The sequence below is a fragment of the Podarcis erhardii genome (genome assembly GCF_964252035.2).
Source record: "Podarcis erhardii genome assembly, chromosome: 10".
NCBI lineage: Eukaryota > Metazoa > Chordata > Lepidosauria > Squamata > Lacertidae > Podarcis > Podarcis erhardii.
The window spans coordinates 2,506,181-2,531,597 of record NC_138500.1 but is presented as its reverse complement, the minus strand read 5'-3'; the positions used below and the strand labels follow the sequence as shown (position 1 = coordinate 2,531,597).

General features: G+C 52.2%; 1 protein-coding gene and 1 long non-coding RNA gene across 12 annotated transcripts in view; one reads left to right on the top strand and one right to left on the bottom strand.

Moving 5' to 3' along the window:
- The window catches only part of SHANK3 (SH3 and multiple ankyrin repeat domains 3), a 487,858-nt gene extending 462,441 nt beyond the window's left edge, over positions 1 to 25,417 (top strand). For 7 of the 11 annotated variants that reach the window (XM_081879612.1, XM_081879611.1, XM_081879614.1 and 4 more), the window contains one exon: positions 15,796 to 25,417. In XM_081879612.1, coding sequence (XP_081735738.1) covers positions 15,796 to 16,339 — 544 coding nt within the window. In that variant the 3' untranslated portion in view covers positions 16,340 to 25,417. Of the gene's footprint in view, positions 1 to 5,116; positions 5,211 to 5,681; positions 5,717 to 15,795 lie in introns of those variants that run through there. The other 4 variants (XR_014160963.1, XM_081879615.1, XM_081879617.1 and 1 more) reach the window with 4 other exon arrangements.
- LOC309352080 lies at positions 9,058 to 11,277 on the bottom strand. Its single transcript, XR_014161093.1, has 2 exons — positions 9,686 to 11,277; positions 9,058 to 9,333 (listed from the first exon to the last, which is right to left on the bottom strand). It is a non-coding gene; the product is annotated as an uncharacterized lncRNA (long non-coding RNA).

The following is a 25,417-nucleotide window of genomic DNA, read 5'->3' as shown; positions in this document are numbered from 1 at the left end:
TGGCCACGATGGCTCTCCTCCATCTCCACAGTCAGAGGAAGCAATGCTTCTGAACTGCAAGAGGGGAGAGGGGTCTTGTGTTGGGATCCTGCTAGTGGGTTTCCCATAATAGGCCACTGTGAGAAGAGGATTCTGGGCTAAGACTCTCCATAGCTTTTTCTGAGAATGTGAGATCCTAAATCAGATCCGGTCCATAGTGCCTTTCTTGGCAGTGGCATTTAATTACATGCCATGCCACTTCCCACCCTGGCCACAGACGTGCGGTCTGCTGATGCTTTCTGTGGCAGAGTGAACTTTGGCAGAGAGGGTGCCAAACTTCTCCCAAGTCACAGCAGGGACCCGCAAGGCTGGTGCCAAGCCGTTCCCCACCCTTTGGGCAAGGCAGAGTCTCGAGGAGCAGAGCCTGATGTTTGCCATGGGACGGGGAAGAGAGAAAATGCCTCTTGTAGGTTGTGGGTTACTGGGTGCTCACTTTCTGCAGATTTTGAGCAGATGCAGGAGAGGCCCCGATCCAAAAGCAGCCAAGGGGAGGGGAAGGGCTCTTTGCCAGAGAGAGGAGGAGGCGACTTCCTGATTTTGCAGGCACACAGCCTACAAGGATCCAGGGGCATTGTGGGTAACAAATCACAGCATGCATGCGTAACCTACCGACCCCTGACAGCTTCACTTCATCCGCTCACTAACGTCTCTCCTTTCCCAGCTCATGTGCCCCATTGCTCAGCCCGGCGAGTGGAGAGATGAGCAATGGGTCGTGGCCTCTGGCTCCTGCATGTTCATGGAGGGGGGTGGAGTTGGGCCTGTGGGGCAGGGGGTGGTGTTAAATCTCTTCCCTAGGAGTGTCTCTTTCACAGCGCTGTGCCCCTGAGAGATGGCTCTAAATTTTGATAGGGTGCAAAACCAAACTGGATGCGGTTTCCCCCCAGGGAAACCGAGGCAGCATGCAAAAGAATTATTCCAAACAGTGCTCCTGGGTTTTGAGGGCGTTTTTCAGAGACAAGACATTTGACAGGCCTGACCCATTCAAACTATTCCAGTACATCTCACACAGCTCTTGCAGCGACTTTTGGAAGTCGTCTCCTGAGCGTGCCTCCATCCTGGGATTACGTGAGGGTGCTTCAGCTACGTGCCGTTTTTGGGACTCTGCCTTGATGCTGAGTCTCAGTTCACCGGAGCATCCCTGGAAATGATGCTGAAGCAGAGCGCAGTACGATGGCATCTCACACGTGTTTAATTTGCGCTGTTTCAGCCATGCGCCAATGACAGCTGGCTGGCTGGCTGGAATCGCGCGAGTAAAATCCACGAAAGCCAAAGAACTGGAAAGCTCTTTTTGCACCAGGTCTGCTTGGGGTTACCTGGTGCGTAAGGAGCTTTTGAGCTCCGCTGTGTGGTCCAAGTCGAGGCTATAGGTGGGGGTAGGGACAGGGCCCGCCTAGCGTGTCAGCCCTGGGGTGCTCTTGCAGGACCTTGTGGAGCCATCCAAGTTCCTGTGAGATCTTGCAGGAGCATCCCTTGCCACTCAGCAAGCAGCGCCCTCTCAGTGCCTGGGCTTTGGGAGGACTGCGGATTCACTCTGCCCCCCTTGCCATGCATATGCAAAACCCTTGCCGCTATGCCCCGCGTAAAATGCAGCCGTACTCTATTTCTCAGAGTCAACCTTGTGACACTCAATGCGGTGTCCAAAGTGGCTTTTGTGTGGCAACCTCCTCCTGGAATCTTGGCACACAGCTAAAATGTGTGTTTGCGAACACTAGGAGCAGATTGAAGCCTAAGACTAAGCTGTTTTTTGTCCCCACATCACCCTTGCCAAGAACCCCAATCCAGAAAAAGATTTCTTTTTCCCAGGTGGCCCCACTGAACTTCTCCAGATGTGTCTCTGCAGCCACCCTCAGGAATGTCTTGCACCCAGTGGGAGCTGAATGGCAGAGAGGGGGGGGCCATAAGGCAGCGTCAGCCAATACCCATAGCCTCCCAAACGCTTTGGACTCCCATCTCCTAACAGAACTGGCCATCATTTGCAGGCCGGAGAGCACCAGGTTGGCAGAGGCTGCCTTCCGCCTTCCTTTCTCCAATTCGCACCCTGCTTCGTGTGTGAGGCTCTCGAGCTGACAAGGAGATGGTAGTCGAGCTGCCATGGCAACTAGAAAATTTGGCTTCTGTTCCTCGGAAGATGAGCTGGGTTGGGCAAGCGGAGGGGATGCAGCAAGCGGAAAACCTCTCTTGCCAGCAGGAGAAAATTGTCTCCTGGCAGGCAAGCAAGCAGAGGGCGGCAAGGGTTAAATGCACCCCAAAGCTTCTCCATCTCAGCCCCAGGTGCAGCAGGGCAAGGATGTCTAAGCTCAGGTGTGGTTTTGCAGTGGCAGGAGGCAACATTGCGAAGCCCCTTCTTGGACCAATGCCCAAGACCCACCAGCGACCCTCTGCTGTGCCCAGTGACCCAGTGAGTAAACAGTGTGCCATGGATTAAGGGCCTGGGCCTGGGCCGTGCTCAGAAGGGTTCCCTCAACACGCCAGCTTTGTGTGTTGTGGCCTCTTAATTCAGTGAGTGACCCTCGAGGAGGGGTTGAAAAGGTGTGTGTCTCTCTAAATTTGTGGGTATCATAATTAGAAAGCTTTGCAAATATAGAGGAAAGGACTCACCAGAGAGAAGTTTTGTGGAAAGAGTGGCCTCCTGAACTGGAAACCATCAGGGTGGGATGGCCTGGGGTGCACAGGGGTGCAGGGTGGAAGGACAGACCTTTGGGGAAGGGGGGAAGGAAGGAAGGAAGGAAGGAAGGAAAGAAGGAAAGAAGGAAAGAAAAGGATCACCTTGAAGCAGCCAAGAAGGAAAGAAACCCAGGGAAGGTGGCTGATGAGACAGGGTAATAATAATAATAATAATAATAATAATAATAATAATAATAATAATATTTTTATCATTTATGCCCCACCCATCTGTCTGAGCTTCCCCAGCTACTCTGAGTGGCTCACACCATATATAAAAGCATAACAAAACATCAAACGTTAAAAACTTCCTGATAAAGGGCTGCCTTCAGATGTATTCTAAAAGTTGTTTAGTTCTTTACCTCCTTGCCATCTGAAGGGAAGGTGTTCCACAGGGAGGGCGCCACTACCGAGAAGACCCTCTGCCTGGTTCCTTGTACCTTCGTTTCTCGCAGTGAGGGAACCAGCAGAAGACCCTCAGAGGAGGACCTCAGTGTCCTCAGTGATGGGCTCTTGCAGACAGCAAGCCTTCAGGGACCTGGAGATGTGCTCACCTCCCCCATGTTCTGTGAGAGACACATGGCTCCCCCCTCGCCCCTCTTGTGATACCACCTCTGCCAGCGGCTCACAGGCTTTCCTGTGTTGGCACCCGACCTCAGAAGGTGCTCCGGGAGACCCTCTGCAAAATCCTCAGGAACACAGCCATCCCTTCACCACCATTGCAAGAGGATCTGCAGGGCGGTCCTGGCTATGCCCCCCAAAAGAGACTGCAGTGCTGGGGGGGAGTTTTGGATGTGGTTCCAAGGGCAGCTGGAGGTTCCCCAAAGGTTGAAGATCCATGGGAGCCGCAAAGTGCAGACAGCTTTGTTTGGAAAGAGAGGGGGCAGTTAATGGCTGCACCCACACATTTAGAGAGCTTTATTTTTATTTTTTAAAGAATGTGTGCTCCACCCTCCGGAGCAAGAAGGTGCAGTGCTGGGATTTTGTTTGGGGGTCCCACTCCCCCCCCCAAAAAAAAATACACACGCTCTTCCCAAAAGAGCAAACTGGTTTTCACAAACACACAAACATCATCTTATCCCAACCAAACCAAGGCCATATCCACTGTGCTTGTGTGACGATCACACTGTTGCTCCAGCAGACATGGGGCTGTCACTGCTTTGCATTGAAAGAGAAAGAAAACATGGCCTGTACAAGCCTCCCAGTCAGGCCTGGGCATCCACAGAGGCTCCAAAAAGCTTCAGAATTCTGTTTCCGGTCTTCATGATTGCAGAGATGATGTGCTTGAATGCAACATTGGCCCTTGCAGATGAAATTCAAGAGCCAGGTGGGAGACTAAGAGATGAACTAGAGCAGCCTTTCTCAACCTGTGGGTGCCCAGATATTGTTGAACTACAACTCCCATCACCCCTAGCCAGCAACACCAGAGCTCAGGGATGATGGGAGTTGCAGTTCAACAACATCTGGGGACCCACAGGTTGAGAACCGCTGGACTAGAGGGTAAGAGGGATTTGGAGGGTAAGCGATGGGTTTCAGGAGCCAGAGCATTGTCAGGAGTGTGGCTCCCAATGGCCTCTAGACTCATGTGCCCCTCTCCCTTTGACCACCAGATGATCAGCACAGCCCTACAAAATCCCCCCCAGAAGTCAGCCCCCTTATTCCCAGATTAAGTGCCAAGTCCAGGACCACAACCTCCATTTTGCAAAGCGGTAAACGTCTCTGTTCACACTTTGCAACTGGTGTGGACCCAATGGGGCATGGGGGCTGCCAGCTTTTTCTTATTGCCGGGTTGTTTTTTTGCGGGGAGGTTCCCTTTGGCACCCAAGAACTTTTAGAGATATTTGCTGTCACTGCGAGAGCTTTGCTGCCCTGCCGGGGAGCATCCCGTGCAATGGTGGCGCGGCAAAGATGGCAGGTGCAATCTTAGGATGTGTGGCACATGGGAGGGAGGGTCTGGCAAAGCCCTTCTGGGCTTCCGAGTTGCCCGCTGGCTCTGCGCATTCTAGGAGGTTGGATTTCAGCCTTCCCTTCCCGAAAGCCCCTTCCTCCTTTTTGGAGAGGGGGGCCTCCCACAGTTGATTCTCTCAGGGGCACATGATCCTCTCCCAGAGCCTTTCGCTCTTCTGACCTCTGGCTCTGCATACAAATGCGCTCTCCAACACTTCTGCACATTCCTGGGGTAAGCAGGTGTCGTGCCAAATTGTGACGCACCCTTCTCATTTCGAGTCCTCTCCCCCTCTCCCAGCCTCTGTCTCTGTTCTCCCCACCCCACCCCAAACCCTCCTCCCTCCACCCATTTGCCTGACCCCACATCCATGACCCGACCCTGAACCTCCCCTCCCCCCCTTGTTTTGCTTTGTCTCTGGCTTTGGCTGTTGAATCCATGCGATGATGAATGTGTCATTTCCTCTAGCAGATGTGACTCAATGAATACCAGGAACTGACCAGAACTGAGCTGCCTCCCAGAATCCATGGTGCCACTGGCCTGGATCCCTTGACCATCTTGCTTCCCAAGCGGCTGGACCCCCTGTCCTCCCACTTGGCCGGTTATGCACTGCCCACCCCACCCTGGTGGCAGATCAGCTCCGTCCCCAGAGAGAAAGGCGAGTGGCTTGGGGCGGACAGGCGCACCTGAGCAGGTGACCAGCACCGGGGGTGGAAAGTCAGGGTCCAGCTGGCTCTCCACCCCAGCAGCTTTCTCCACACTGCCTGTCACAGAGAGGAGGAGGGGTGTCTTCCGCAGCACCCCTGCCCTCGAAGGCCTTCCTCCTGACCTCACCCACCGGCCCTCCCGTTCCCCAGCCGGCCCCCCGGCCAGGAGGCAAGTTGGCTTCTGGGAGCTGCAGCGGCCCCAGCCTGGTTTGTGACCGACGTCTGTTCGTTCTTCTCTGTTGTTCCTGGCGCCTTGGACTGATGCTAACATTTCTCTCATTGCCTCTCTTCCTGCTCTCCCATCTGCATGTCTCCGCTGCTCTGTCTAGAACCGCCTCAGGCCTCAGGAGGGTGGGCGAGTTGTGTAAGTGAGCATGTTCTCATCTCATAGCAACCCCATGTCTTCCGTCCCTCCGTACGTCTGTCTGTGACGCCGCTGCTGCTGCTGCTGCTGCTACTTTGTGCAATGGGCTGGGCTGGGCTTGGGGGTGCCGGGAGGAGGGCGGCGGCAACGCTTGCTGTGCAGTGTGGGTCTGTCCCCTTCCTGCCCCTCTGTGCCCCCTTAGCATGTCTGTCTCCCTGTCTCGTGATGTTCTGTGCCACCGAGTCCCAGGAGGAAGCCCCCGTCAGCCTCCCGAGGGACGCGGAGCGTGGCCGAGGAGAGCCGTTTACGGTGGGGAGGGAAGCTGGGAACAAGAGGGTCTGGAAAGCAAGTCACCACCAGTGGGTGGTGGGCAGGGGCACCCCTTCTTTACAACCCCCCACACCCAATTCCCATCTCGAGGAAGAAGTTTGACCTCCAACCCACGAGGGGGAGGCAAGCAGGCCTCCCAAACTACTCTGCATCCTTTTTCTGACACCCAGGAAGGAGCTCTGTGGTTTAGAGGACGGTGGGAGTTCGGTAGGGTTGTGTGGACCCTCACTCCTGTGGCTGTTCCCCTAATAGGGGTGCCGGTGCCCCGCAGGGCTTTCTGACGTGCCCTGCAAAGCCTTCCACTTGCCCCTCTGTGGCCACCCAGAGTCCCTGGCCAAGCGTTTTGCCCTCAGGAGCACCTTGGGGTCTGCCTGTCCCCACCCAAAAGCACTTCTTGTGCTCCAGTTGTGCGAGTGTAGGTGTGTATCCTGGGTGTGTTGTTGCTGCTGTTCCGTGTGTGTGTGTGTGTGTGTGTGTGTGTGTGTGTGGTGTTGATCAGTTGAGCCAACCTGAGGTCCGCCAGCTGGAGGAGGCAGCTCCCAGGAAATAAGGTGTGCACACTGTCTTCTTCACACTCCTCCCGCTGCCCAAAGCAGACCCACAAAATCATGGCCACGAAGCCCTTCCCTCCCATAGGCCACAAATGGGGCCACCATTTATAAGCCAGAGGGGTGTGAGATGTTCATCCTTCTGCTGAGAGCAGTCTTGGAAAGGGCCAGGAGAGCTTGAGCCAAGGGGCCTTATGAGTAGGGCCTACGGGTGCTGCCGCCCCCTTGAGTACCAGGCATGGATTATGTTCCAGGTCACTCAAGAGTTCAGCAGACCACCTCTCGGGTCCGCAGAGTGCTGGTCTTCCGCTTCCACATGAGCCCACCTGAGCTCCACTAAGCGGCTGAAACCCACCTGCCCCAAACCCTGTCCCATCCCTCTGCCCATGCCACCTGGCAACGCTTCCAGGGCTTTCCCCCCAACCTTGCTGTCCATGCTGCTGCAAACATGAGCTCAGGTTGTCCCATGTCCACCGCATCCAGTCATGTGTGATCTCGGAACTGCGTCTTGTCTCCATCCCATCCGTGGCTGTGGCAGCACTTTTGCTTGGGGCGAGCGAACATCCACTTGGTTGGTGTCTTGGTGCTGAGGCTTCTCATTGGCTGTTTCTTCCACACACCTGAAAATAGCCCCCTCCCACCCCTGCCCCAGGGCCCTTTCACGTCCAGCAAGCCTGGCTGGGCAAACCTGGCTTGGTCCTGACACTTTCTGCCCTGAGCACAGAAAGGGAGATGGCGTGATGGATGAGCACCCAAGGAGAGCAAAAGGCAGCCCTTAGCACGGATGAGGGCAACCTTAGCATAGTTATCAACTTTTAATAACTCCAGGGAGGTTGAAAAAAGAGGCAAGGGGATGCCCTCTTCTCCTGGAAGTCCCTGTCCACAGTTTCTCTAGATTCTCCTGAGTCTCCTTCAAACAAAGCACTTGCAATCAGCACCTGAGGCTCAGTCATCTTCTTCCCCACCCTGATCCTGAAGAGGTCAGCTACCCAGGCTCTCCACTCAGGCTCCAGACCTCATAGATTCATAGAATTGGAAGGGACCCCAAGAGTCATCTAGTCCATGATAGATGGCGCTCAGGCAGAGATCCTTTTTAACGCGACATAAATCTGGTTCATTGAATTGTCTCCATTTTCTCTTGCAAAGCGCCTGTGGGGAATGTTTAAGGTCCAGCTAAGCACTTTTGAGGGATGTGGGTGGCGCTGTGGTCTAAACCACTGAGCCTAGGGCTTGCCGATCAGAAGGTCAGTGGTTCAAATCCCTGTGACGGGGTGAGCTCCCGTTGCTCGGTCCCTGCTCCTGCCCACCTAGCAGTTCGAAAGCACGTCAAAGTGCAAGTAGATAAATAGGTACCGCTCCGGTGGGAAGGTAAACGGCGTTTCAGCGTGCTGCTCTGGTTTCACCAGAAGCGGCTTAGTCATGCTGGCCACATGACCCAGAAAAACTGTCTGTGGACAAACGTTGGCTCCCTCGGCCAGTAAAGTGAGATGTGTGCCGCAACCCCAGAGTCGTTCACGACTGGACTTAACTGTCAGGGGTCCTTTACCTTTACCTTTTTAAGCACTTTTGACTCTCCCCAATCTGTGTTCCACTGGGAGCATTAAGCACATGCTCAAATGCTTCCCATCGAAGCGGCCGGGACTTGAAAGTGCTTAATTTTGTCACGATCGTGCTCTCTTATTAAATTCTGTTTAGCGAAAGCAAGGTGGGGGAGATAGAGAGAGAGAGAGCACTTAAATGTTTGTGATTTGAGGATTACACCTCCCTAGTCCATATTGATGTGTTCAGGATCTAGTGGGAATGAAAATGATGCTCACTTAACTGAAGAGCACTCAGGGTGTGTCGGATTCCACATTCCGGCTCAGAAAGAGGCACCTAGAAGATTCTCTCCTCCAACCACCATTAACACCTTCAGGCTCCAAGGAAAACTCCCCCCACCCTGGCACCTTGTCTCCATTTGGTCAGCAAGAGCCAGCAAAGATCAAGTGCAAAACCCTTTTTGGCCCTGAAAGCCACTTTGTCCATTTATTTTATTGCATTTCTATCCCACCTTTTTCTCCAAGGAGTTCAAGGTGAAACACACACACACACACACACACACACACACACACACACACACACACACACACACACCGCTTAATGCCCACAAGAGCCCTGTGACTGAGAGGCAGGGGACCGTCCTCCAAATTTACACCCCCAGCGAGCTTCATGGCCAAGTTGGGATTCTATCTCTGGTCTCTCCCAGATCCTAGCCCAGCCCTCTGACCATGACGCCACCACTGGCTCCGGCTTACAGCCACATTTCTCTCCCCTGTGACTCTGGGGCTGCCCAGTTCTCTGTCAGCGGTTCTCTGCCCCGATTTCCTGAAGCGAAAGAGCCAGCCCCACCTCTCAGTTGGCAAGGCCAGCACAGGGGTTGGGGGTCAGCAGAGTAGATGGGGGTTATGATGGGCATCATTTCCCAGCACTTGACAGGCCTCAAACCACTTAACAACGCTGCGAGTCCTCACAGTTGCCTTCTGAATAGGATGGCTATTGTTTGCATGTTACTGGTGGCAAAGCAGGACTCGGGGAGGGAGAGAAAGAGCGAGTTGTCCATGGCAATTGTAGCCTACCCAGGGCCTCATCCAAACACACAAGCCTCTCAAAAGGCCCTTGTGGTACCTGGGGTTCCCCAAGGTCTTCACCTTGGTCAGCATCATTTGAGTAAAGTGTGGGCAGGGGAGATTTAAGAGATTCCTACAGGGACGCGGGTGGCGCTGTGGGTTAAACCACAGAGCCTAGGACTTGCCAATCAGAAGGTCGGCAGTTTGAATCCCCGCAATGGGGTGAGCTCCTGTTGCTCGGTCCCTGCTCCTGCCAACCTAGCAGTTCGAAAGCACGTCAAAGTGCAAGTAGATAAATAGGTACTGCTCCAGCGAGAAGGTAAATGGCATTTCAGTGCGCTGCTCTGGTTTGCTAGAAGCAGCTTAGTCATGCTGGCCACTTGACCTGGAAGCTGTATGCCGGCTCCCTCGGCCAATAAAGTGAGATGAGTGCCGCAACCCCAGAGTCGGTCATGACTGGACCTCATGGTCAGGGGTCCCTTTACCTTTAGATTGAGGTCAAAGCCCTTAAACTGGGTCCATGTTGTTCTACAGCTGCCTTCACAGTCTTCTTGTATGACAGGCTCCAAAAATGGGCCACACCATGTGCCACGGCCAGAATCATAGAATCGTAGACCCCAAGGGTCATCTAGTCCCAACTCCCTGCAATGCAGGAATCTCAGCTAAAACATCCCTGACAGATGACCATCCAACCTCTGCTTATAAACCTTCAAGGAAGGAGAGTTCACCACCTCTCGAGGGACACCTGTCCACTGTCAAAAAGCACTTACTGTCAGAAAGTTCTTCCTGATATTTTGTTGGAACCTTCCTTCTTGTAACTTGAAGCCACTGGCTTGGGTCCTACCCTCCAGAGCAGGAGAAAACAAATCTCTTCCATCTGACAGCCCTTCAGTTACCTGAAGAGGGCTATGACATCTCTCAGTCTCATCTTTTCCAGGCTAAACATACCCAGCTGCTTCAGCCATTCCTCATCAGGCTTGGTTTCCAGACCCTTGACCATTTTGGTTGCCCTCCACAGCACACGTTCCAGCTTGTCAACAACCTTCTTGAATTGTGGTGCCCAGAACTGGACGCAGTATTCCAGGTGTGGTCTGACCAAGGCAGAATAGAGTAGGGCTATTACTTTCCTTTGACCTGGACACTAGACTTCTGTGGGTGCAGTCTAGAAAATGGTGTCCTCCAATGGCTAAACTGGCCAGTGTAGTCCACAGGAGGCCACCAACCTGGATGGCTTTAAAAAAGGATTAGACAAATTCATGCAGGAGAAGACTATCCAGGGCTGCTAGCCATGCTGGCCACGTTCCACCTCCACAGTTGGAGGCAGCAATGCTTCTGAATAGCAGTTGTTGGGAAACTCAGGATGAGAGAGCGTCCTTGTGTTCTGATCCTGCTTGGTGGCCACTGTGAAAACAGGATGGTGGACCCCATGGGCCTTTAGCCTGATCCTGCAGTCTCTTCTTATGTTCTTGCAACATCAAGAAGGTCCCAGGTTGGCTGTCCCTGTGCTGTGGACCACCCCACCATGGGTCACTCCTGCCAACCAAGCCAATCCCAAGAGTAGAAGGTCGTGATCCTGGCACTCTCTGCAGCTCTAGACGAACAGGTCCTTCTCCTGCCCAACAGCCAATTCAAATGGACTCTCAGCGGACCTTGTATTCTGAGAGGACAGCATGGCAGGTGCTGGCTGGATGCCACACCATCTGCCCTGGTCACTTGTTTGGCATGCGTGGAGATGCGTGAGGAAATGAATCCCCTCTTTGGGCACTGAGCTGGTCACACAGCCCACCCATGAAAAGAAGGACCACCCTGCTGGAAGGCTCCCTGCGAACACACCCCATGGCTTCTGCTGAACTGCTGCATGCCAAGGACAGTTCCTGGCTGCCAGGATCAGTCTCCAGTGCAGGCAGTTGTAAAAAGCAACGAGTTCTTAGACTTTCTGTGCCAGTACAATGCACAGGTGCTTTCGATGCAAAGGGATTTGGGTTTTAAATAATTGTTAGTGTTTGCAAGCAGAAAGGCAGACAGTCCACTTTAATCCTTGGCTAGCCCAGAATGAGTTGTCTTGAAGTGGCTGCCAAGATTATTGGTGGTTCAGTGGTAGAATTCTCACCTGCCACGCGGGAGGCCCGGGTTTGATTCCCGGCCAATACAACTTGCATTTTGGGATGCGGGTGGCGCTGTGGGTTAAACCACAGAGCCTAGGACTTACCGATCAGAAGGTTGGCGGTTCGAATCCCCGCGACGGGGTGAACTCCCGTTGCTCGGTCCCTGCTCCTGCCAACCTAGCAGTTCGAAAGCATGTCAAAGTGCAAGTAGATAAATAGGTACTGCTCCGTCGGGAAAGTAAATGGCGTTTCCGTGCGCTGCTCTGGTTTGCCAGAAGCGGCTTAGTCATGCTGGCCACATGACCCGGAAGCTGTACGCCAGCTCCCTCAGCCAGTAAAGCAAGATGAGTGCCGCAACCCCAGAGTCATCCGCGACTGCACCTAATGGTCTGGGGTCCCTTTACCTAATAACATAACAGCTGGATCCGGCCAATGACCCAGCTCTTCTTCCTTTCCTGCACTTGACTTGAAGAGTACAGGGCCTTCCTGCCTTCATGGCACAGCTGCTGAGAAATGTTTGCAGGTTTTCAAGAGTTTTTCCGGGAGGGTTTGATTGCTGGCTGCTCTTAGAGTAGAACAGCTAGAAGCTGCAGCGCCATCTGGAAGAGGCCAAGCAGGTAGATCGAGAAATGCAAAACTGGGAGATTAAAAATGCTATGACACATGGTTCCCACTGGTCAGGCCTCGTAAGGTAGGGTAAAGGGCTGAGCTCAGGGCTGTCTCTCGGGTCCTCAAGAGCCAGCTCTTGCTAGACAGCAGCCCCATGAAGAAGCCAATGGAATGCTTTCCACATTCACCCATCTCCATCCATGCACACCACATATCCCAAAGCATCTGCTTTAGGCTTCAGTCATAGAATGGTTAAGTTGGGGGAATCTCCCTAAGGGTCATCTAATCCAACCCCTTGCAATGCAGTAATTCCAATTAGAGAATCTCTGAGGGATGGCCATCCAACTGCTGCTTTGAAACCTTCCAAGAAAGGAGAGACCACCACCTTCCAAGGGAGTTCAGAATCTCCTTCCTTGTAACTTGAAGCTATGAGTTTGGGTCCTCCCCTCCAGAGCAGGAGAAAAGTTTGCTCCATCTTCCATGGGACAGCCCTTGAGGTATTTGAAGATGGCTCTCATATCTCCCCACAGCCTCCTCTTTTTCCAGGCTCAACATACGCAACTCCCTCAACCGTTCATCATAAGGCTTAGTTTCCAGAGCCTTGGTCATCTTGGTTGCCCTCCTCTGCACACATTCCAGCTTGATAATATATTTAAATTGTGGTGGCCAGAATTGGACACAATATTCCAGGTGTGATCTGACTAAGGCAGACTAGAGCAGTCCTATCACTTCTTTGACCTGGACACTATATTTCTGTGGATGCAACCTAGATTATTATTTTTAATATTATTATTAATTTGCTGCTGCATCACACTGTTGACTCATGTGAAGCTTGTGGTCTACTAACATCCCTAGATCCTTTTCACATGTACTTCTATGGTGCTTAAAGCATCACCTATTCCCTTCACCAGGAGATGAAGCGTTGGCCGAAACTCCCCGACTAACACTTGCCTTTGTTCCCACTTTCATGCCTGTGGCCACCATTTGCCCTCCCGACCCCACACCCCAGAGGAACCCCAATGCCCATCAAGCTTGAGCTCTTAAGACAAGTCCATCCCACTTCAGCCCCGATCCCTACACTGGGGAGGAAGCCTGGCCTAGAGGCAAGTGGCCCTTTGACCCTTCCTTTCCTGGGGTCTGGCAGGGGCTCTCAGCAGCAGAGGGACCAGGTGAGCAGGTGGCTTCCTGTTCAAAGGAACATCCAGGGAACGCAGATATGAGTGAGCCTCAAGGCACATTGTCATATTCAGCAAAATTCAGCAAGCAATAATGCAGATTAGCAATGGAAGGTGTTGGTGCAACGAGGGTGTTGGTTCAACCTTTGGGAATGTGGTGGCGGCCCAAGCCTTTCTGTTAGCCTGGGGGGCATGGGCAATGAAGCATTGAGGATTCATAGCCTGAAGACGAGAAGTCCTCTCCCGAGATGAGAGCATGTAAAGGAGCTGTGCGCTCAGAGAGTGGCAGGCGTGTCCCTTGCAATCTCAGAAACCCAGCCCTCGTTCCTCCACCAAGCCGCACCACTCCCTGTCCCAGCGGTTTTTGTGGGCTCTCTGTGCCCTCCCACATCCACTCAAGAGGCAGGGCCAGCTTCATAAGTGGTACTTGAATCTGCTTTGTCAGATTCCTTTTGAACTGAGACAGAGCAACTCACCATCTGACACTTTAGCAGCTGCTTGTGGTCTTTTGCTTGACGTATGCACAGACACAGACCCTGAAGCTGTATGGCTCGTCTGAATTACTGATCTTCTTTTTGGAGAGTCTCTGACATTGACAGGGGAGCCTAGTAGCCACTGGTAGCCCCCCTCCATGAATTTGCCCAATCTTCTTCTCAAGCTGCCTAAGCCGGTGGCCATCACTAAGTCCTGTTGGGATGAGTCCCATAGTTCAGCCAAGTACTGAGTGAATAAGTGGCTCATTCAGCCAGTCCTGAATCTCCCAGCATTGAGCTTCATTTGATGGTCCCAGGTTATAGGGTTATGAGATGGTGAAAAGCGTCTCCACATTGTGTGGAATCATAGACACCACTCTCTTGCCTCCACTTAACATTTTCCTCAGCTAAAAATTCCTGAAAGCTGCAACTTTTCCTCTTGGGAGAATCACTCCATTCCAACTCCACAATATCCTTTTTGAGTTAAGGGGGCCAAAAGTGTGCGCAGTATTCCAAGTGTGGACACGTCATAAATTTGTACAATGGCATTATGACATTGGCAGTTTTAGCTTCGGTTCCTTTTCTGGTGATCCCTAGCATGGAATTCACCTATTTCGCAGCGTGTTCATTGAGTTCTAATTCCTGGCCAAACACCACCAGCTCAGACCCCATTAGTGTATCCCAGCCCCATTTTGTTTGCACAGTTCAGGGTCATTAGCAAACTTGACCACCTCACTTCTCCTATATCTTTTATGAACAAGTTAAAATGCGCAGGTCCCATCACCGCTCCTTGGGAGACGCCACTTCCTACTTCTCTCCATTTGGAGAACAGTCCATTTATTCCAACTCTCTGCTTCCTGCAACTTAACCGATTCCAGGTCTACAAGCAGACCTCTCCTCTTTTTCCTTGACTGCTAAGCTTACTCAGGAGTCTTTGGCAAGGCATTTTGTCAAAAGCATTTTGAAAATTCAAGTCTTCTACATCCAGTGAACCACCTTTGTCTAAACACTCCTTGACAAACTATTCTAAAAGGTTAAAGAGACCGGACTTGTGCTTGCAGGAGCCTTCTGGTTCTGCTTCAGCAAAACTTGCTCTTATCAATGCTTGGTAATTCTGCCTTTCATAATGCTTTCTACCATTCTTTTCAGGAACAAAACGAACTGGACAGTCATTTCCCAGCCCCCCTAGATCCTGTTTGTTTTTTTAAAATGTTACAGGGGTCAATCTTTGGAACAAGCAACAGACTTTTTTTTCTTAGAAAACCAGCAATTACACTCTTGGGTGGATAGCAAAAAAGCAAGGAGTGCTCTCCCTTGCCCAAATCACATTTCCTTGAAGATCCACCCCCTGTGCAAAGCTCTGCTGCATGTCAGGCTCCTCAGAGATAATAATAATAATAATAATAATAATAATAATAATAATAATAATAGTATTTATATCGCGCCCTCCCCAGCCAAAGCTGGGCTCAGAGCGGATAACAACAATAAAAGTAACACAGCATTCTGAAATCAATTCATTCTAAAATCAATTCAGAATCAAATTAATGGCAACCATCAGGCTAGAGTTCTATGAGGATTGCCAAAGGATGGGGTCAGGCTGTGCCCTGGCCAAAGGCCTGGTGGAACAGCTCTGTCTTGCAGGCCCTGTGGAAAGATGTCAAGTCCCGCAGGGCCCTAGTCTCTTGTGACACAGCGTCCCACCAGATTGGGGCCACGGCCAAAACAGCCCTGGCTCTGGTTGAGGCCAGCCTAACCTCCCTGTGGCCTGGGACCTCCAAGATGTTTTTGTTTGAAGATTGTAAGGTCCTCTGTGGGACATACCAGGAGAGGCAGGTGCCCTAGTCATGATAGATTTCCTGCTTTGGGCATGTCCAGGACCTCTTGATCTCTGGGCAGATTTGGGGGCTAGCAGGAGGAGATTACTTGGACCACCCTAGGAAAGGCCAGCGATTTAGAGATAGGAGGTCACATTCTAGAGAGGTTTGTCTCTGTGACTGGACAAGAAGAGAGTCTGAGGCCGCTGGGCTTCTGAAGGCCATGAGGTAGCATCAGCTGTGGGCTCTGCAGAACCACAACCACCCTACTCTCCTGTGTAGATTGTGTGCTTGTGTGTGTGTGCTTGTGTGTGTGTGTGTGTCTGTGTGTGTTCTGGTGTCTGAGGACTTCTCCCTCACCACTGCTTTCTCTCTCTCTGTCTCTCTCTCTGTGTGTCTGTCCCATTCTCTCTCTGCAGACTTTTCAGTAGTCTAGGAGAATTGAGCACCATTTCGCAGCGCAGCTCGGGCACCACCTACACCGTCCGTCCCGGCAGCCGCTACCCTGTGACCCGCCGCACCCCCAGCCCAGTAAAGCCCACCCTGGATAGGACAGACCCGCTGAGCTCCGTGCGTCCCTACGGGCTCACCCCGCCCACCATCCTCAAATCTTCCAGCCTCTCCATCCCGCACGAACCCAAGGAGGTGCGCTTTGTGGTGAGGAGCGTCAGCGCCCGGAGCCGGTCCCCGTCCCCCTCGCCTTCCTCGGGGGGGCCCCTGCACGCCCTCCACCCGCCTCGGCCCTTCATGCAGAAGCCCCTCCAGCTGTGGAACAAGTACGACGTCGGGGACTGGCTGGAGAGCATCAACCTGGTGGAACACCGGGACAAATTTGAGGACAACGAGATCGAGGGCACCCACCTGCCGGCTCTGACCAAGGAGGATTTTGTGGAGCTGGGGGTGACGCGGGTCGGGCACCGCATGAACATTGAGCGGGCGCTCAAGCAGCTGGTGGACAGCTGACCGTCCCGGGCGGCGCTGCTGGCCTCCTCCGCCGGGGCCGACTCCCTAGAGGGTGGGGTGGGGCATTTCTACCACTAGATTAGCAAACAGGAACCAAATGGCTTTTATTCTACTCTGGCCACTGCACTGAAGGGCGGGGAACTGGTGAGCGCCGGCTCTCTCTTTCCCTCTCTCTCGACACCCCAGGGTGGGCTGGGGTCCCTGGCATCCGTGCAATCAGAGCCACGATGCCTCAGGGAGCAGGAATGTTGCATGAAGATGCCCGGCCCTTTTGTTGGGCAGGGTGGGGAAGCCTGGGCTGTACGTCGCTTGATGCACCTTTGCCCAAGAGAGTTGCTGCAGGACGGGTTGTTATTGGGGGGGCAGGAAGGGGTGCTCCTCCCAAAATTTTGCACCCATGTGGAGCATGCTGGCCTAGGCTGGCAGGCAGGTGGCACAGAGGAGGAGGAAGAGGGCTATTTAGCAGGACAGGAACCCATCGGTTTAGGTTCTCTGGGTTGAGGCGGGCGGAGATGGTGTCCCAGAAGAGCTCTTCGCTAGTGGCTCTGGGGTGGCTTCACTGGCCATTCCAGAGGTCAGCTGCCAGCTTGGAGGCATCTTCATGGCCAGGTGTGCATCTTGCAGGTACCAATAGACCATCATCAGTGGCTGTTCCCTGGGGATTCCTGGGAAGCTGAGCAGAGCGCTGGAGCTCTTGCTGGACAGCAGCTTCTGAGCAGGGACAGTGTTGGGACAGGCCCAGGGTGCACTCTCGGGGCATTGCCCTGGCCACCAGGAGTCCTGTTGGGAAGGGCAGGAAAGGAGACCTTTGCCCTAGGCTGAGTCAGCAGGCCTGTCTCCCCCATGCAACATGCATACATATTGCCCCCAAGAGGGTCATCTCATTGCCAGGAAGAGCAGAAGATTGATGTACTTTCGGAGAGAGAGAGAGAGAGAGAGAGAGAGAGAGAGAGAGAGCGCGCAACGTTCACACAGAGAGAGAGATGAAAAGGACCTGCCTTTTTGAGGACTCTGTTCCTTTTGCCCTGGGGAGAGGGGGACTGAAGTCGCATGGATAGGAAAGCATGTTTGGGGCATCCGAGGGAGGCAAGTGGGGAACCCAGCAGCTCCTACTTTGCCAACGTTCGTGGGGGAGGGGGGGAGGTCACGTTTTCTCTGGGGGGTTGTCGTGGGGACGCGTCGAAGGGAGTCTCTATAATCTCTGTGCATTTCCATAGATCTGCTGGTGATCCAAGCGAGGAGATGCCAACGGCAGGGGATCTCGCCCACTCCGTCCTGGTCACTCATCTTTTGCATCTTTTTAATCAGCTATATATTTGAAAAGGAAAAAAAAAGAACAAATATCTATATATCTATATCTCTATAGCCACCTTGTTTTGTTATGGTTTACTAAAGCTATATCTTGCTAGAGGAGGAGGGGCCCTCGCTGCTCCTTCCTGCGACACTTATGGGAGTTTTTAGTGACTGACAATGAATGTGAAGAAGAAGAAGAAGAGAGAGAGAGTCTTTTTAAAAGCTCCTTTCAGGCGCTCTGAATTTTAAAGAATTGCCGGGGGTGGGGGTGGGGGTGGGGTGATTTAAAAAAAGACAACTTTGCACTTGGTTTTGGGGACACACCAAGTCTTCCATTCTTGCTGGGCAGAGCTGCAGGGCTGGTCCTGGTCCTGGGGAGTGGCCACACCCCCCCCCAAAAAAAATGCCCCTGCCAATCTGTTCTTTGCTGGGGGGAGATAGATACACCTAACCCTTTAGCATTTCCTTCAAAGTGCCCTGGAAGTCCCCGCTGTGGAGGCGGGAAAAGTCCGAGGTGGAGCCGCACCTTTGGGAAAGTGATTAGGCTGTGGGTGGTCGCAAAGCCCCTTCCCAAAAAAATCCAGGCCCAGGTGCTGGAGGAGGCAGCAAAAGGGAAGCCCTCTGAACTGGGGCCAGGTAGGAGGATTGCTCTACCCATATCGAAACACCCTGGCCATCTGGGGATGGCACCAACACTCTTGCTGGTCTCTGCTAGTGAAGACTGCAAACGAGGGGGGTGGCACAGCTGAAACGAGGGGTTGTTGTCACCTGCGCAACTGGGTGCCTCTTATTGGTCTTTATGCACTCTGTCTGGCCCTAACTGTACAGCTGGAGGTGCAACTCTGCTCCCCCCTAGAGGCGAGGCTGCCCTGAGCTGCCTTCCTCCTGCACACTGAGCTTGGAGGGGGACCCCACACTTTCCGCTGGCGACACACTTTTCATACTGCCTTCCCTCTTTGGGGCCTGGGAGGAGGGAAGGAGGGAGTGGGTAGCTCTTTAAGGAAAGAAAGCCCACTCCCCCAGAGACGCTTCTGCTCCACCCGTGGGTGCTGATCTCCATGTCCTTTATCATTCCACCGTGGCTCTTTTCCAACCCATGCGCCAAATGACCCAGTCCATGCAAGAATGGTTCGGAATGGTTCCCCTCCAAAGAGGCTATGGGGCTTTGGGAAGCAGACTGCCAACCCCCGTGTCAGTTTCCTCTGTAAAAGGCATTACTTCTTCTGGTGCTAGAGGGGAGGAGAAGAGAAATCCTCGCCAACCCTCACACATCTCTGAACTTTTCTGAGTTTATTTCAGTAGAGGAGTGAGCAAGCTGTCAGAGAGCTGGCCAGTCTCCTCACCCCAGGGCATCCTCGCTTGCAAATTGCTCCTGCTGCTGGGCGAGGATCGGGTTGCTGTTCCAAGTTTCTTCTCTGTAGTCAAGGCTTAGGGCAGAGCCCGAGGGGCTTCTCCCTCTGCCCTTTCAGAGCAGGGCACTACCACTTGGGATTAAATACTTGCCTAGTAAAAGACAGTACCAAGTAGAACTGCTAATTTCTCTGGTGGGGAGGTCTGTGTGTGTGAGGGGAGGGGGAACCAACTCAACATCAGGAAGGAGCTCAACAGGTATTTGCACCTGTGTGGACGTCCGTGCCATAGAGCTCTTAAAAGCACAGGAGCCTCTTCTGAGCGTCAAGGGGGCTGTCAATTCTATCCACAGTGGCCCTTGCACAGTGATTGCCCCTTCACTGCCTCCATAGCCATGATGGGAGGGAAGGCATTCGACTCACTTGAATGGGCAATGTGAATTGCACACTCTAGCTCGCTTCCTCCCTCTCACTCACACACTTTTTCACAATAGTGGGAAGTTAGGAAGATGGAACAATTGTGCTCCATCCAAAATTTCGAACCTTTCTAAACCAAATGAAACCCAACTTGCCAATGGAATATATCGTAACACAGAAAAGTTTGACTTAACACAGGTGGTGGTCCCCCCCCCACTCCCGCTGCCACCCCCCCACTTCTCAAAGTTATGTGTGGGCTTTTTTTTTGTCTGTGTTTGCCTTAGCTACACATTTCACTTTTTCACATCTGATTTCTAAAGAGCACATTTGAGAAAAGGGAACATGAATTGATCTGGTATATCTAATTCTTCCAAGCTTGTTCCCAGACTGTAACCTGTCTTACACACCTGCTATAAGCTGAATCATGCCTTCTGCTACCCACAGCATTATCCAAGCACAGGGCATAAGCACCATCTTGCACATCATGCTCCATCACCCTAGTGCTAAATAGTCGAGCGTTTATAGCACCATCTTCTGTGTGGGTATCGAGAAGCAAATCCCACTGTGTTCATTAGAGCTTACTCCATGGTGTGTTTAGGATTGCAGAATTAGTCCGGTGTCAGTTTCTCCTTTTCAAACAACAGGACATTGAGCTATGAAATGCAAAGCCACATCACCCAGCACTGAGAACTACCAGCCCACAAAGCACCAGGTCAGTGTTGCCATCTCTGTCAATCCATAATCTTGACAACTGACGCCCTACTTTGTTTGGAGTAAAACAGAAGTTTGGAAGAGAATTGGAGTAATTCATGTAGGAAGATAAGGCTATTGCTCGCTTGTAGTCATCATGGCTCTGCTCTGCTCCTGCAGTTGGAGGCAGCAATGCTTCTGGACACCATTTGCTGGAAACCATAGGAGGGCAGAGCGCTCTTGCGCTCTGCCCCTGCTTTCGGGCTTGCCAATGGGGCATCTTGGTGGCCACTGTGAGAACAGGATGCTGGACTAAATGGGCTACTTGCCTAATCTGACAGGGCTCATCTTCCATTCTTACAATCTAGGCAGGAGAGAGTTCCACAAACAGGGCATTGCAAGGTGGCCCTGATCCAAGGCATGGCCAGCGTCACCTCTGACGTTGCTAAAACCTAGAACAATTTTGTTGTGGAGAGTCCTAACCTGGTGCTGTCCAGAGGCCTTGGACTCTAACTTGGCATCCTACGGCAGCACTGGTGGGGCTAGTTGTAGTCCGAAACATCTGGAAAGCACAAGGATAAGGAAGGCTGCCATAAAGCACAAACATATGCTGTGTTCCAACATCCCACCATCATATATTGTTTTCTGATGCTGCCACTACCAAATCATACCGTCTTAACATTGGTTTGCCATTGGCATTGGCATTCATTGCGAAACTGTCCTCAGATACCCAGCTGTGGAATGACAATAACCCATATACATTGCCTTGGTCTACCTAACTCTTGCATCATCTGATATGTTCTCCATGCATGCCTTGCTACGCTTCCCAAGCCCTTTACATTCGCATACTCTAACATGTGAATATACTGCAACTCGAGGGTTTTGCAGGTGGCACCTCATGAAGCAATTCTCTCTCTCTCAATGCCTTCTCTGGTTTCCGTTTGCATTTAAAGGTGGACCTACCCGAGTCCCACTTGCCAAAATGAGACGTCAACCAAAGCACAGCCATCCTTTGAAATTTGCACTTCTACAAATTTTGCAACGTAGTTCTCCAACCAAGTAATGTGTGTCAAGATGTATGTGCTAGGGTAAAGCATGCATAAAACATGCTTGCTATGCATAAAATAGCATAAGAAAATTTTGGGAGAAATCGTATACAAAAATGTGTTTGTTAGGAGAAATTTGCACTAAAACGCTGGTGAATTTTCATGCATACTTTGTTACTTTTTTAAAAAAAGGAAAAAGGCATGATTGAGAGATTTGCTCATTCCCTAGTCCTAACCCACCTTTATCAGTGTCTCATTGATCCCGCTCCACCCCCAGACCCCTCCCCTCACCGTCAGGCCACCCACCACTTCCCTGACCAGAAGGTGCCTCTCTCTGCCTTCCACATTGGTGCAGGACAAGCATGTTCTGAGAAGGTCCTCTGCTCCCATCACAGCACTACAGAGGTCTGGAGAATGGCAGCACAGAAGGTCAAGTGCTCTCCTCTCCCACCAGCTACCCTGCTCTTGCCTACTTCCGTCCACCCCAATAACTCACCCTGGTCCCCACATCACCTTGGCCTTCACAGTTGAGTTACATGCCAACCCGTTTAATGCCCAACCTGGCCATCTGTCATGGATGCTTTCGTTGACATTCCTGCATCACAGAGGGGGGACTAGAGGATGCTTTGTGTCCCTCCCAATGTTTCAGTGCTATGATCATGTGAGGGGATTGTTTCTGCTGCCTTGAAAGCCAGAGATGGCATTTGCTTCTCTAAGACACCCCAGGTGCACAGTATTTCCTCAGAGGCAGCCACCTTGGTTGCTTCCTTCTAATGTCTCGTACCAGTTGCTGGAAACTGCAGGAGGGAGGAGTCCTACTTGATGGTTCCCTGCAGGCATCTGATTGGTCACTGTGAGAACAGGATCCAAGACTAGGTGGGCCATTGGCCTGAGTCGGTAGACTCATGGTCTCATGCCTGGTAATCCTATAGAAACGAGTGCCAGCTCCAGGTAATAAGGGGGCACCAACCATCCCATTCCTGGCTCTTTCCTTCTGGCTTCTGCTCCATTGCGCTGCTCAGTCCCGCCGCATGCTTGCCGTCCAACTGCAAGCCAACATTTTCCTCCCATCATCTCCACCCTTCAGCCCAGCTAGAACCCCTCATGTGGGCAGAGAAACTGCGACCATTTTCAGCCCGCTGCTCTAGGATGGCTATGGCTGCCTCACTTGGTGGAAACTGACTTCCATTCTACTGCCACCACCCTACTCCCTCCCTCGTGGTATCTGCCGCCCGTGAGACCGGTTGGAGTCTCTCTGGTTGTCTATTTGCCTGAGTGCAGGTGCCTTGTTGCAGCCCGTGGCTGCCGTGGGCTCTGGGTCTCTGTCCCTTCTGCAGCTGCTTCTGGGACGACACGGGGAGACCCTGCCCACCCACCTACCTGCACACAGCCTCATCCCGCGGATGGAGGCTTGAAGACTGCAGAATGGAACTTGTCTGCAGGAAGTTCACTCCAGGACTGGGAAAGCTGGACGCCTTCTTTCTTCCTTCCTCAGGAAAGCCCTCTGACCCTGCAGCGCTTCTGCCCCCTCTTCATGAGGGCTGGAAAACCTCAGGGCTCTTGCTTCCTGCTGCTCCTCTCGAAGGCCAGCTGAGCCTCCCCTTGGGCGGAGGCTGCTCAGCTTCTTCCCCACTAAGCAGCTGCAGCCGTAACTGTGTTTGTGAACACTGCGTGATCCCCTCGATGTATAGCCTGAGGCCTTGCACCATTGGCCATGGGGACACCACGGCTAAGTCCTGGTCGGGCATAGCACAAAGGAAAGTGATACCCAACCGAAATCCTGCACCTGCCACATTGTAACCTGATTCTGAACCCCTTCTTGATACTGGTTGCTGTCCACCTCATTGTGAAGACATTAGAATCCGATGTAGACCACCTAAGAAGGTCAGAAGAAGCCTTTTGGATCAGGCCAATGGCCCATCTTAGTCCAGCATCCTCTTCTCACGGGGCCCAGAAACTTCCCTGTGGGGGAGACCAGGAAGCAGGACCCAAGGGCAAGAGGGCTCTCCTCTTCCATGGTACCCAGCAACCTTGGGTGCCTAGTCCAGAATGTGCTCTCGTAAGGTAGCAAATAGGGAAACACAATGGTGAGTTTTGAGCCACTGAACGCAAGGGCTGAAGGAGACTTTGAATCATTTCATCCCTCCTTACATTCTTGAATTGAACTCCCGGCTCTCCCACTGACCCCAAACAACGTAGAGTCCAAATGCTTGGCGAATTTTACCTGCCAAATCCTATGGGGACATTTCAAAGGCCTCCCCTTTTTGCAAGATTCATACCCCTGAAATAAATGCCCCCCAGAGTTTTGGCTGTCTCAGGCTGAAACCCCCTTTGCGTGTTTCCCATGGAGTAAGCCCTACTGAAGTCAATGCGACTTGGGTCCAAATCAACATGCATAGCTGTGCACCGATCCTCCAGCAGGTTAGAATCATGATTTCAGACTTGCCGACGTGTCTTCAAGGTTGTTTAGAGTGAACCCCTCGGTTCTTCACATTCTCCTCATTTTCACTCTTTCATTTGCACAGTTGGGAAGGTTAAAGGCTCCATCTCCCTCCACTCATGATGGGACATTGCTCATCGTTTGACTCTGTGTTAAAGTCATTGAAACTCAGCTCCTAAAGTAGGGCCATTGCATCTAGCAAATGGAAGCTCTGGTCAGCTGAGCTCTGTCTGGCCGTGAGCACAAAAAGTGTCTTGCGGGGGAAAGGGGTGTCTCTCTGAACCAGCCCCTTTCGATCCGGCCATAGTTAAAGGGTAAAACGCCACTTCCAAGTATTCAAGCCAAATGGGTATAAATAATAACATTGTTATTAAATTATTAAGACCGTTTTATGGGCTGGGACTTCACTCGCCTGGGTGGGAAACAGCGTCCTTCTCCTGCCGTTGCCTCCAGCAGGAGCGAAAGATCAGGGGCCCTCTTCTCCTTGGATGGGGGAAGACCTAAAAAATCCAAATGGTCCCATCATCAAATGAAAAGGGCCAGGGAGAGCAGCCCGAGGCAGCAACTGTTCTGGAATGACCCCTTGCTTCCCAGGTCTCCCTTGTAGAGCCAGCCCAGGCTGCTGTTAGGTGGGCTTGGGAAACCGAGGCTGCGTCCAATATGGAGTTTCCCCACTTTTGTCTTGGCAAGAGGGGTTGACAGGAGATGGAAGTTGTGGCCTGAGATGGGAGACAAAAGGAAGAAAGTGTCCCATGGAGCCGCAGGCTCTGCCTCGAGTTCCTTGTTCCGTGGCCTCATGAGTCTCTTGTGAGTCTTGTGCCACGTAAGCGGGAAGAAACGCTTTTGTGCTGTTCCTTTCCCATGTGCTCCCTCCAAGATGGCGGCTCTGCCAGAAGGAACCATTTTGCATCTGCAGAGGCCCCTGACAGCTCAGTGGCTTGACGTTCCCTCCCTGTTTCATTCCCAGCTGAAGCAAAAGGACCCTTTGACTGGTCTCTGTTTGTAGATAGATCTGTCCGGAATTTATTCTGCCCTCCTGGGTGAGGTGACCCCAAATCTCTCTCTCCAGAGCATTCCATTCCAAAAAGCCATTTCGGGGAAGGCAGGAAAAGAGAGCCTGACTAGGACATCTTGAGGGTGAGGGTCGTCCTGAGAACAAACACAACCCCCCCTCCCCAGTATGCAGCAGTGGGGAGGGGGCCGCAGGAGGCGATAACAACAGCTGCACACGGAGCTAACTGTGATTTCTCATTGGCTTCTCAATGACTTTTGTTACCTCCTGTACAAAATTAGGGACAAGGGTTTTCGTTTTTTTGCTCTGGAATATTTTTATTTCATTTTCAGGGTGTTGGGTTTCTGGTCCTGACTCAAAATCCATCAACCGTCCCACCCACCCAACTCGCCATTATCCCCACCCGTCCGAGGTGAGACGCTGTTTTGGCTGCTGCCCCGAAACTTAAGGGCGGTTTTGAATTTCCCGCCCCTGGAAAAACCCACCCACGTCCGCAGAAGAGGCACACCCACCCTCACCCAAAGCAGCTCCCGGTCTCACCCTCCTCTGTCTGTCACCCCACCCACCCACCCACCCACCTGTGCCCTTTGGTTTCTTTGATTGTTTTTTATTGACAGGGTCTCTTTGAATTCACCCCTTATTTTATATGGATTTATTGAGGAGATCTCTCCTTCCGCAGAGTAAGGGAGTGGGGAGGGAGCTCACACACCTCCTGACCCCTGACCTTGTGATACGCCCCCCCACACAGAGAGATCTATGTTTCTTATATTATTATTATGATTATTATTATTATGACAATTATTATTATGTAATAAATTTATAAGAAATCTA